The sequence below is a fragment of the Mya arenaria genome, chromosome 8 (genome assembly GCF_026914265.1).
Source record: "Mya arenaria isolate MELC-2E11 chromosome 8, ASM2691426v1".
NCBI lineage: Eukaryota > Metazoa > Mollusca > Bivalvia > Myida > Myidae > Mya > Mya arenaria.
Window position 1 is genome coordinate 66,953,222 of NC_069129.1, and position 13,370 is coordinate 66,966,591.

The 13,370-nt window shown below is 34.4% G+C and overlaps 1 protein-coding gene across 3 annotated transcripts in view; it reads left to right on the plus strand.

Annotated features, from left to right (window-relative positions):
• The window catches only part of LOC128242490 (cyclic nucleotide-gated cation channel beta-3-like), a 53,735-nt gene that overhangs the window by 12,803 nt on the left and 27,562 nt on the right, over positions 1-13,370 (plus strand). For 2 of the 3 annotated variants that reach the window (XM_052959648.1, XM_052959649.1), the window contains 2 exons: positions 8,962-9,142; positions 9,450-9,598. In XM_052959648.1, the coding sequence (XP_052815608.1) occupies positions 8,962-9,142; positions 9,450-9,598 (330 nt within the window). Of the gene's footprint in view, positions 1-5,679; positions 5,745-8,961; positions 9,143-9,449; positions 9,599-13,370 lie in introns of those variants that run through there. The other variant, XM_052959651.1, reaches the window with a different exon arrangement.

Consider the following 13,370-nt stretch of genomic DNA (forward strand, 5'->3'; position numbering starts at 1 on the left):
GCATGTTATATGGTCAGTTCATTTCAGTTTTTATTACCTGATGTGGTGTTGTCCATTTGAGCGAGCACATGCATGTAGGCCAATTGCTAGGGGGTACATTTGACATGCTCCCCTTGAACATGATTTATTCTAGAACGCACGAGCAAGCATTTTTCGACATATTAAAGACTAAACGAAACATATTTTTGGAAAATAATGTGCTGAGTCTACACTGACACAGAGCTAGAACACATATTTAATGTATAACAAAGTGTGATTAGCGAATGACACATATTAAACCTTGTTTCCGGTATCGCCATCGCGTGTTTTTCTGTATACCATTCGTGTAATATAGCATTGCTGTATTTCTTTTGTTGAGACAATCTATCACTCCACCTGTTTGTAGACACATTAATTGCCAAGTATAATTTACTTTTTGCAACATTCTAGCAAGTCATACGTTTATTTTTTTCACTTTGTATTTATGATGAAGATTTATAACAAGCTTTTAGATAAAATATAATGTTGTATCAGTGAAATAGCAACAGTTAAAATATCAATTTAATTGTTTCATTGCAAACTTAGGTGTGAAAATATTAACTTTAAGGACTACTTTTAAAATAAAGTGTAGTAATTCTTTTTTATCAAAATTAAACCCGTCACATTTGAACCAGTAAATTTTACCAAACAGAAAATTAAATATTAATAAAAGGTTGCATATGTTTAAATAAAATATTTTTGAAGTAAAAATATCTAAGCGTTTATTTGAAAAATGGTAATCCTGTTTTTTTTTAACTTGAAGCTGAATGTTCAAACTTTTACTTTCATAGAAAACAAATTACAGACGAAAACAACTGCTTGAACATAAATTCGATGTTGTATCATCTATCATATATATTTTTTATTCTTCCCGGAAAATACACATAAAAAGTAACGGATTTTTAATGCTCTTTTCAATTTCAAGGTACTTTCGGGCATTAACTATTATTACTTGGAACGTAGATGCATCATAAAAAATAATTGGTGAATGCTCATAAAACGTTTGCACATAAACACGAATAAATAATAGACTATAAAAAGAACTCTTGGAGAACTATTGCTCTAATCAATTAAAATACCAATAAAACTCCGAATATAAAAGAGAAAGAAAGAATACTTAAGTATATATTCCATCTAAATCTTGAGAGGAAAACGTCGTATTTCGTCTTTATTTTTTAAATGTAAAAGTATAGTGTTGTCGTTGTTATTATTTCTGGATATCGTCTTAGAATGTATTCTACTTTAAAACATAATTAAAACGATCAGAGGTATTTGTGATTTTACATCTCTAAAGTGCACGTGACGCGGGAAATGGCATAGCTTTGTGGAATCAATGCTATAGGAAAAAGGTATGTGATAAAAAGAATCTGACACTCGTCATCATATAATACACAATTTTATTCAACTCGTCTAGAAAATATGTAAGTAATCCCGACAAATGGTCGCTCACTTACATATTTCCCGAACTCGTTAAAATATATTTTATGACGATCGTGACAGATCATATATTTAAAGTACATCTTTATCATAAATCACGCAAACATCGCAAAGACATCGCCATTGAATAGTTTTGATATATTACTACCTACCTTAATAACTTTTGTTTTGACGTCAACAATAAACAGCGTTGACAATGTGCGTGCTATGTAGCGACGTTTATGTATTTAGCGCCCTAAATCGTCAAACTTAAGTTTGTATGATATTATATAAATATCATTTGGCAGCATGTGTGATATTGACATTGTCAACCCGAGAGCAGGATGTCATCCGAGGCGTTAGCCGAGCCATATGATATTCATTTTATTATACCTATTAAAGTTAAGAACAATTTTTTTAAATATTTTAATTAATTAAATTAGACATGTTCAACAAGGTCAACAAAATATCACATAATAAAATAATTATATCTAGAACAAAATTTAAACCGTTAATTTCCTGTCGTCAGATGGTTTGTGTACACATTTAATAGTGACGTCACTACAGTATGTTTATAAGGGAGGCAATCACGTCTTGATTTAGCTAAAATAGTGAAGCAGTTATTTGCTCTTATATGACAGTGCGGTCACATGACCTAACAGCGAATTTTCGCTTGGTCACGTGTCAAAAAGGTTGAAAATGTTTCTGATAGTCAAAATGTCTCTTTTTCGGGTAATGGGATTTTACCATTGTAAACAAAATTGAGGTAAAATAAAAATAGAATATTACATTCGTAATCACTTTACACAAACAATTTAAAAGTCGTCCATTAAAATTGATAACAACTATCCAAGGCAATTTAAGAAAACGCGTTAAAAAGGTCCATGTTGAATTACCTCCATATATACATTTAAGGAAAGAAAAAGTCAGCCTGACAAATCATACCTGATAATTGAGTGACAAATATCGTATGTAGCAACTATTTACTGTACATAAGTAGACACGATAATAGTTTTTACTTTTAAAGTACAGCAAGGCAAAGTCTGTGTTCACGTACGTATTTGCCAGAGAGTGCTCGAAAACAGTGAGTGCAATCTAAAATGCCTCCACCCTCTCGGAAATGTAGATCTGTAATACACTGGTTACGTGCTACATTGTACTAAGATACTTATTTCGTTGAATACAACGACTATTTTAACATCTTTGTAGGATTTTTTGGCAATTGGAACAAATATAAAGCCCGATTTTGGCATAATTACTTAAACCGTTGCTCTATGCAATCTATGTGGCTGACAGAAAGTTATTACTGTTATGACTTTTTTAACAGCTCATATTTGTTCATTTTTTTATAGATAAAATAGTTTGCGGACCGAAAGGAAGATCTTTAAAACCCGATTTTGAAAATAAATAAAAATCAGATTTTCAAGCAGGGAGCTTAGAAAAGAAAGTCCTGCAGATGTTTTCCTGTGCTTCTTGTACACATATGGCTTTTAGCTACCATATACTGACTAACTTTTTACAGTTTCTGCTTTTTATTAATGACCCTATTTGAAAATGAAATGCAAACCAATGAGCTTATTTTTTTAACCACATTAACACTTTGGATGGAGTAATAAAAATTATTATTGATAAAAACCATGGATCGGTATATTTACTCGATTAGACGGAGTGGCTGTTGACTAAAATATCGCGCACGGACTAGAATCTCTGACGGTGATGTTGAGCTTTTTTTCCCCTCACCTTCCGGTCAAACCCATTCGAGTTACACATGTTGCTAGCAATTATACATGTATGGCGATCTTCATTTTGTCGATTTGTCCTTAGGTATATGAAAACCTTGGTCTGTAAATGTGACACTGATTATCATGTTCCTTCGTTGGTAGCATGGCTGCTTTGAACATTTAGTAAAAAACGAAGCAATAATATAAAACTCGATTTGGTAATAACAAATCTTCAGATTTAAAAATAATTAAAACACCCTATTGATGTACAAAATATTTCGCTGGCATACTATAAACAGGCCGACTTGAATGAAAGAGGGTTTTTGGTCGACTTGTAGTCTAATAAAGGAATGAAAAGTACAAGGAAATTCTAAAGCTATATTTGTACATTAGGGGTAGTCAATGCTGGAGAAGAACATGGTGTATTATACTCGCTGCCCTCCCTTGAATCGCATGTCAGCTGGACACGGCACACAAGGAAATTGCACGTCTTGTAGTATGTAAACACTCCAGTTCACAACTTTATTATGAATTTGCAGAATAGATTTTAGCTATTTTTCTACAAATTATGAACACTTTGTCTGTTGATTTAACACCAGAAAACCATATCAAAATAGTTTCGTTTTTCTGTTACATTATTTCTTTACAGTCACTATCTATAACGTCCATGTGCCACAGTCATGGTCGCATCTCTGTGGTCATCTCTGAATCCATCCACCCAAGAAAGAGGTCCTGCAAAATATCATTCAAAACCACATAATTATCTTCAAATATGATATAAATCATGTGTAAACTTGAAAATACATACAAGAATACAATGTACACATCATCAAATGCTACCTGAATGGGGAGAAACATTTTTTAAAAGACCTACTTGAAGGGGTACTACTTCCCGGAAGCATTTCGTTGTGGGCCGACACCAGCTATCTTGAAGTATGTATAGATTTCAAACCAGCGAATAGTAAATTATTGCAGACAGCGTGCTCCATTTTAGTATTGAGATGAAAAATATAAAATGGTAAGATATAACAAACAAAGTATTAACAGGGTTTCAGACGCAAACGGGCCATAACTGAACATTTAAAGTAACATTAATGATGATTCTATTTTTACTACGGCGCAGTTGCATTGATATTTTATGGTTCGTTACAGCTGGAGATTTGGAACAGCTCTTAAACCCCGTAACACTGTGTTCATGTGATAAACAATGACGACGAGAGACCACCATATAAATGTCCTAAGCATATTCTATATTGAATTGACGCTTTGCACGCAAAATTACGCTGATTTCTAGATCTTATGACCAACAACACCATAAATGGGAAGAATGTTCAACTTGTGTACTAAACATTAAGCAAGGCTAGAAAGAAAGAAACGGTACATACAAGATATATTTAAAATTAGTTGATTGTAACCACACATGTATTCGATATAGTGACCAAATCCGGTGAAGGCGATCAGCCAATGCTGTGAAAATGTAAAATTAAAATTAGATCAAGCAGATCGAGTTGTGTTTCTTTAAATCACAAACTATTCAGCTTCAAAACGTATGAAGATACATAGTGGCCTATAAAGTCTGATATCGTTATAATCAAGCGTTGGTTCAGTATCATGTGCAAGAAATAGTTAGCTCAAAATTGGCGTTACTGCACTTCATAGTCAACCAACCACGACAATCTCGGATGACAACTCAGTACCCAGTATGGTCGGATAATCGTTCATTCACTGCAAACACGGATTCTAAGAAATAACTACTCGGTAATCTCCGCTAAGCTCGGAATATAAGCTAAGCCAATCGTGGTATCTCGGTCGTTCAGATATGTTCGGAATACAAGTCGAGCCACTCAATCGTAGCATCTTGGTCGTCCCCTGACACGCCCCGAACATATTAACAGAATGTGATCCGACTGAAACTTCACTCAAATATAACATCCAAAGCTCGTGCTACAGTTAGTGTAGCATTAGAACTGATAAAATAATGTGGTTATTCGTGAGATTTAAACTAAGGATTGATTGAACATTAAGCCTTAGCTGTTTCCTTTCATCACAAAAACAATCACCGCTAAGCTTTCTTAATAGATAACCAGACTCAGTCTGGACTAAATCGTTGCCATTGCCCTTTTCTTTGTGAAACAGGAAACAAAATGATTTCGACCCTTAAGTTTGAGAGCATACAGACATGGTGCATCGAGCGCATGTTGACTGTCCTCCCTTCCCCGCCCCCGTCCCCCTCCGTAACAGTAACTCTAGTGTACTTGGTCACCCATTCTCTCGTGGCTAGCCCCCATTACCAGCGCCGCTACCACAGGTCAATTGGATCGGATATACGGTATCAGCGTTTAGAACCGGACTTAAAAGCATTTTGTCATCCGATATGATTGAAAAATCGCTGCTCATCTCTAACAGAATTTGATTAACTGTATAAGTAGTTGATGCATTGTTTCCCTGGTGATGTGATGAGATTTCCGTTGTGGAGTTTATTTTATTGCGTATTTGGCATGCGCGGCGTATTTCTGCTTTAGTGCGAAGATGGATATTTGAATTAAAATATGGACATACAGATAAATGTGTCTTATTCGCCAAAAAAAGGTAATTGGTTTTGGCGTAGCTAATTTCAACTAAAATTATTCAACACAAGGTATTTTTTACTGGATCTATATACAATAATATGAAATACTTGTTCTCAAATGAAGTAAAGTAAAAATACACTATTTTATCATTGACTAGTAAAACATTTATTGTTTGTTCAGTGGCATTTTTCTTAAGCCGTCAACTTAGATAACAAATGTTATTTTTCTATGTTAAGTTTTAAGCAAACTAGCAATAATTTTTAAGCACAGGTGTATGGGAAATGTCTAAATAATAAATGTATGTGAATATATTTTAATGAAAATAAAAGAGTATTGAAGATTTTGGTAATTCGACAATTGTCACTAGGTTCAAAAGTTTAACTTTAGAATCTTTTTTGAACACGGCCCCTGGTTTTTAGTATAATGATAAAAATTACATGTTCAGTGGCAACTGTGTTTTGCTAATAACATTAAGTATTCCGCATGGATTTTACTTCATGTATTAGCTAATGCATTATTTTGCACATCCTAATTCATCTAAAAGCCGACAACAGTATTCAGAAACAACAATATTCAGAGACAACACTATTCAGAAACAACACTATTCAGAAACAACACTATTCAGAAACAACACTATTCAGAAACAATACTATTCAAGAACAACACTATTCAGAAACAATACTATTCAAGAACAACACTATTCAGAAACAGCACTTTTCAGAAACAACACTATTCAGAAACAACACTATTCAGAAACAACATTATTCAGAAACAACACTATTCAGAAACAATAGTATTTCAGAGACAACACTATTTAGAAACAACACTATTTCAGAGACAACACTATTTAGAAACAACACTATTCAGAAACAACACTATTCAGAAACAATACTTTTCAAAAACAATACTATTCAAGAACAACACTATTCAAAACAATACTATTCAAGAACAACACTATTCAGAAACAGCACTTTTCAGAAACAACACTATTCAGAAACAACACTATTCAGAAACAATACTATTCAAGAACAACACTATTCAGAAACAATACTATTCAAGAACAAAACTTTTCAGAAGCAATACTATTCAAGAACAACACTATTCAGAAACAGCACTTTTCAGAAACAACACTATTCAGAAACAACACTATTCAGAAACAACACTATTAAGAAACAGCACTATTCAGAGACAACAGTATTCAGAGACAACAGTATTCAGAAACAACACTATTCAGAAATAACAGTATTCAGAAACAATACTATTCAGAAACAACAGTATTCAGAAACAACATTATTCAGAAATAACAGTATTCAGAAACAACCGTATTCAGAAACAACAGTATTCAGAAACAACATTATTCAGAAAAACAGTATCAGAGACAACACTATTCAGAAACAACAGTATTCAGAAACAACAGTATTCAGAGACAACACTATTCAGAGACAACAGTATTCAGAAACAACAGTATCAGAGACAACACTATTCAGAAACAACAGTATTCAGAAACAACAGTATTCAGAGACAACACTATTCAGAAACAACAGTATTCAGAGACAACAGTATTCAGAGACAACACTATTCAGAAACAACAGTATTCAGAAATAACAGTATTCAGAAACAACCGTATTCAGAAACAACAGTATCAGAGACAACATTATTCAGAAACAACAATATCAGAGACAACACTATTCAGAAACAACAGTATTCAGAAACAACAGTATTCAGAGACAACACTATTCAGAAACAACAGTATCAGAGACAACAGTATTCAGAAACAACAGTATTCAGAAACAACAGTATTCAGAAACAACACTATTCAGAAACAACACTATTCAGAAACAACACTATTCAGAAACAACATTATTTAAAAACAACACTATTACGAAAATAAAACATTATTTAGACACAACAACACTATTTAGAAACACTTTTCCATCGTTGGCATGTAAATTGTACATTTTTGTAAAATGTTTAAGAAAATGTGACTGTGGAACTACGAAGTTATGAAACATGTGATAATTGGGACAACACGGCGGCGGACGCCAATGTTTTCCTCCAGTTTCAACACTTGAAACAAAGCGTAATTTATTTGATTGCTCAATTTATTTATTTCGTTACAAATATTTTGACATAAACATAATTCACAACCTTTTTTTCTGGATTTGATTATTTTCGGTTTCCACTCCAGTCAGCTGAAATTTACCATAATCAGATACTGAAGATTCCTTTCCTGGAAAATAAGCACACTTGAAGGACCACTTTTGCCGTGCTTCGGTATTCAAATTAGTTATTATATCCCGGAAATGCAAACAAACTCATTCTATCCATCCGTTAATCAATATTGGCGAGGTTTTGTGTATCTGTCGGTCATTGTTTGGCCAGTATTCGCAAAATGTCTGTATAGCCCGCATCGATTCCTGATGACCTTTGGGCAAGGTCAGGAAATTATGACGCTTATTTATTTTCCTCTTGCAGGATTCTCTGACTTTTACAGCAAATGATTATCAAAACAAAATGCAACATCTCTTCCTCCATCACGTTTATTGAACCATTCAACTGTTCTCACTCAGTCACCAGGGAGAGCAATGTCGTGACTTTTCAAATGGTAATCAAATTATCATATTTGATTCGTTGAGCGACCTTGTTATTCCAAAACGATTCCAAAACGATAAAAATCAATACCTGGACATTCATGTTACAAATAAGTTATGTCGTCGATTACATCAAATTAATCCTTCCAATGATTGTATGGCCTAGCGTACCCAGGGACATGCAATGATATCATTTCAAACTATTGTTACATAGATGATAAAAGCAAATGTATTAATACCTTGCCACGCTTCATTGGGACTTATAATTATTTTCCACAATATGTAAATATGCGAACTAGTGACATCTTGCTTTATGAGTACTTTAACATCAAACGTTTTATTATTTATACGGTAAGACTTTTTAAGTCTCATTTTAGTTGTCCTTTGTCCTTGAAATGAAATACAATCATACCAATATCATATTAGGCTGCAAGACATACCAACTAAATTTCACTTATCATATTATACATTACATTAGACACCGTTAATATGGCATACAATGATTTGATATTGCTTATGATCGTAGGCCTAGTGCAGGCAATATTTAAAGATGGCTTCATTACCAAAATATAATCTTATAGTGATTCTAAATAATATAGTAACAGCCCCAGGAATATTGCTCTTATCCCATTGCTTCCTTTTCAGAGTTGCGGCATGCAGACGGTGTAGACAATGGGACGTTGCGGCCTGGTTTCCTTGACGGCGGGGACGCGCACCTGCCACCGCCCAGCCCTGGGGTGCTGTCAACAGCGTCCGCCTGGAGCGATTTGCTCAACATCGCCCCCTCACGGAAGTCATCCGACGCCGGACTCAGTGTGGTTTCAAGGTGTGCTAAAACCTTCATAATTATTAAGATGTTGTTACCAAGAAACAATGTGACGTGCAAAAGGAATTTTACTTCATTAATCCTACTAAACCGAAATTCAATGTTGCCTGTATTTTAATGAGCAATGCAATTTAGTGCAAACAAACCCATAATCTATCACACAAGATAACTTCTTAAAATTGCCTCCGAACTCAGTTTTCTTCTTGAACTTGTTTGTAATTGGATTTGAATGTCCATGTTGTTTTACAAGGACTCGCCCTGGCCTTAAAAAGACGACATACCTTAAATTTACCATTATCTTCTGCAGGATGTCTAATGTGAGTAGCAGTCTGTCCGAGCAGCTACGTCACTTAGTGCGGGCGTTCAGCAGTCGTACAGAGAAGGTAAAGGAAACGACGCTCCAGCCGCCCTCTCCTTCCTCACTGTCAGACTACGCCGGCTCGGACGCTATGTCAGGTGTGTTTTGCCAAGTAAAGTCTTATTTCTGCACAACTCTCTAGCCGCCCTCTCACTTCTCTGTCAGATAACCCCGGTCCAGACGCTCTATCATGTAAATGCAGTTGTTTAAAGTGAATTAAGGTCCATTACATTGACCGCACTCGCCCTCATCGACGTCGGACCTTGCTGGCTTTGAACCATTCTAAGGTATAGGATGATTTGTAGTTAGTTACAGGCGACACATTAACAGCCTTCCGCTTCCTCTTATTTGGACAACGCCGGCTCACACGCTCGCTCGGGTAGTGTAGGATAATATCAGAGCTTAATAATTTAGCCAAGCCGTCCGCAGACTTCAGATTCAAATACCAATATCAGCCTATTCAGGTGGGCTGCTAACTCGCCTCATAAGTTGTGCCAGGTTTTAATGTACAAACAGATTTACCTCCCTTTTACTGTATTTTCTTTGAAATATGACGCAAACCGTAGATAGATAGATAGATTTATTTCAACATAAAATGTACAATTTACATGGCAATTTTAAAATTAAGACATACAGGTGTTAAACAAACTGTATGAGTTAATACAGCCATGTCAATCAACATTACATGTTAAGGATATCACAAAAAAGAGTTTAAATAAAACTCTTATTTCCATTGTGGTCCTTAAAATATAGTATTGTGTGACATAGGAAGACTTAAAACAAAATAAACTTAATTATCACAGTGTGGTTATCAAGGAAAGACATTGAATTGCATAAATAAATAAATTAAATAGCTAAAATGATGGAACAATATGCGGCTTTGACAAAACATTGTAAATAGAGTGACAAAGTAACAATATTAACTAAAGCTTTATCAGATAAAAATATATGGATATCACAGATGAATATTGCCATGAAAAAACTGACCTGTAAAACTAACTATGTAATTGAAATATCTATCTTTATGCATGACAGTTTAAAAAAATTATAAGAAATAAATGAACTTATAGTAAAATTGCATTAAAAGGAAAGCAAATACAGTAATTAAACCAAATTTAAAAGGTGTTCCTTGACCTTGCTTTTAAAGGAAGAAATAGATTTGACATCTCTCACATCCTGTGGTAGACTGTTCCAAAGGTTAAAACCATTAAAAGCAAAAAAATTGCCACCAAAGCCTTTGACCTTAGGAATTGCAAACCTCTTGCATTCCGACATTAAATTATTTGTACCATCGACCTTAACTCTGAACCTGGTAGGATATTTATGAACTTCATTGATGGGGGTAAACTGTTCCCTTAAATAGAGAGGGGAAAGTTTGGAGTTGATTTTATATACATGACATAATGTTATTTGATTCATTCTACCTACAACTGGCAACCACTGTAAACGTGAAAAATGCTCTTTACCAATATGTGACCTAGGTTGTAAGTTCAACACAAATCTCATTAACTTATTTTGTGTGACTTGCAATTTTTTCTTTAAATCTTGTGTCAAACTGTTAAACCAAGCGGATGATGCATAGTCAAAGTGACATTATATTAGAGAGGTAACCAGAAGTTTCTTTGTATGTAGGGTGAGGAATTTACTTTTACGGTACAGGAATTTTAACCTTGCATTTGATTTTCTAATAATAGACCTTGTCATAGACTCAAAGGACAAGTGTTGATCAATGGTTACTCCAAGATATTTAACTGAAGTCGTTGATTCAATAGGTTGGCCATTACATTAAATATCAAGTTTGGACTGGGATATCAACCGTTGTTGGGACCCAAATAGAATAGACTCTGTCTTTCCAAGATGCAGGGAAAGTTTATTGCAGATGAGCCACTGACTAACAATATTCAGGTCATTACTTAACAGGTTTTCTATTTCCATTTTACTTTTACCTGACACAAGAATTGCTGAGTCATCTGCATAAAGGAGTAACTTATTTTCGACAACAGCAGACATGCCATTTACATAGATAAGAAAAAGAAGTGGCCCTAAAATTGACCCTTGGGGCACACCACAGGAAATAGTTGTTGAGGAAAAGTATTTACCAGAAATTTCAACTAACTGACTTCTATCAGACAAGTAGGAGGTAAACCAGTTAATGGACATTTCATTGAGACCCATCGCTTTTAGTTTATTCAATAAAATAGAGTGATTTACTGTATCGAAAGCCTTCTGCAGATCTATGAGGACCATGCCAACATAGTGTCCCTTGTTCATCTGAAAGCGAATATAATCTGTGAGATTAATCAGACAGGTATCAGTTGAAAATCCTTGTCTAAATCCAGACTGATACTCGTATAATAAACTATTTTGGACTAGGTATTCTTCTAATTGATCATAGATAACCCGCTCGAAAACTTTAGAGACAATGCTCAAGATTGAGACAGGGCGATAATTTCCAACATCAGTCTTATCATTCTTTTTGTACAACGGGACTACACGAGCAGACTTAAGATCATCAGGGACCACACCCTGTATTACGGAAAGGTTAACTATGTGAGATATGGGGCCAACAATGATTGAAGCCGAGTCCTTAACAAAACGAGAGGGTATGCCATCTAGGCCTGTAGCCTTTTTAGGACTGAGACTATTCAAGTATTTATATACTTTCTTCTCTGTAGTAATTGAAAATGAAAAACTGTTGGGTTTAACCCCTTTCGAAGAATAAAAATTCGATACAAAACTTGAACCAAACCTGTTGACAATAGTTGGCAATTTGCTCACAAGTTTATCGGCAACAGAGGTGTAAAATGAATTGAATTGTTCTGCCACCTTAAGTTTGTCAAAACAAATGTTGCCATCGATATTTAAGCCAATGTTATTTGAACACTGCGTATTTTTACCAGACAGACCTAAGGTTTTCAAACTTTTCCACAGAGACTTAGAATCATTTTTATTGCTTTCAAGTGAAGATTTAAAAAAGTTCCTTTTCGCATTCATAATTAAATAGCTGGCCTTGTTTCTCAGAGACTTAAAATGGTTAAAATTTTCATCAGTTCTATAGTTTCTAAAATTATAGAAAGCTTTATCTCTAGCCTTAATACATTCCAAGATGTCAGAATCAATCCACTCTTCAATTCTTTGTTTTAAGCGTACTTCTTTTACAGGGGCAATAGAGTCCAATGTAGAGACAAACATATTTTTAAAATTATTCCAAGCAATATTAATATCATCACAAAATAAAACTGGTGACCAATCTAATCCCAAGAGAGAGATAAAAATCATGTCCTCAATTCGTGGAAGTCAGCCCACATTTTCTAGAAAAGTTCTTCAGCGTAATCAATATTTCAGAATTAACATTGAAACAAAAAGTGAGTTTAGTTTAATCATGTTATAAGAGACTTAAGAAGTTTCGAAAAATAGGTCACATGAAGGTATTACTTCTTTTGATTTCACTTTCAAGGAAATATGAATAATGTCTGCCGATACCAATACAATCAAGCGTATGTTTCATAGAATTTCACTCTGGTACGATTCTTAACGGCTCTTAAAGACTTTTTGGAATTTTAGACACGTTGTTCAATTGTTCCTATCTGCAAGCATGTGCATGTCTAACATTGTTCGATGTAAGTTTATTAGTTCGATACAATCGCTTCCATGTATGTATGTATATATGTATGTCAAGTATATACCTAAAGATTACCAAGTCATCTATTTCCCCAAAACCTTATAAATAAATAGTCAGTGCTTGTTTCCGACATCGGAATATTTCAATATATTATTCAGCATTGAACAGTACACTGACAAGCCAATGCATGGTAACTACTCGTAGGACTTAAATGGCCTGTATTTCTTATCAATCAAATATAAAACTTT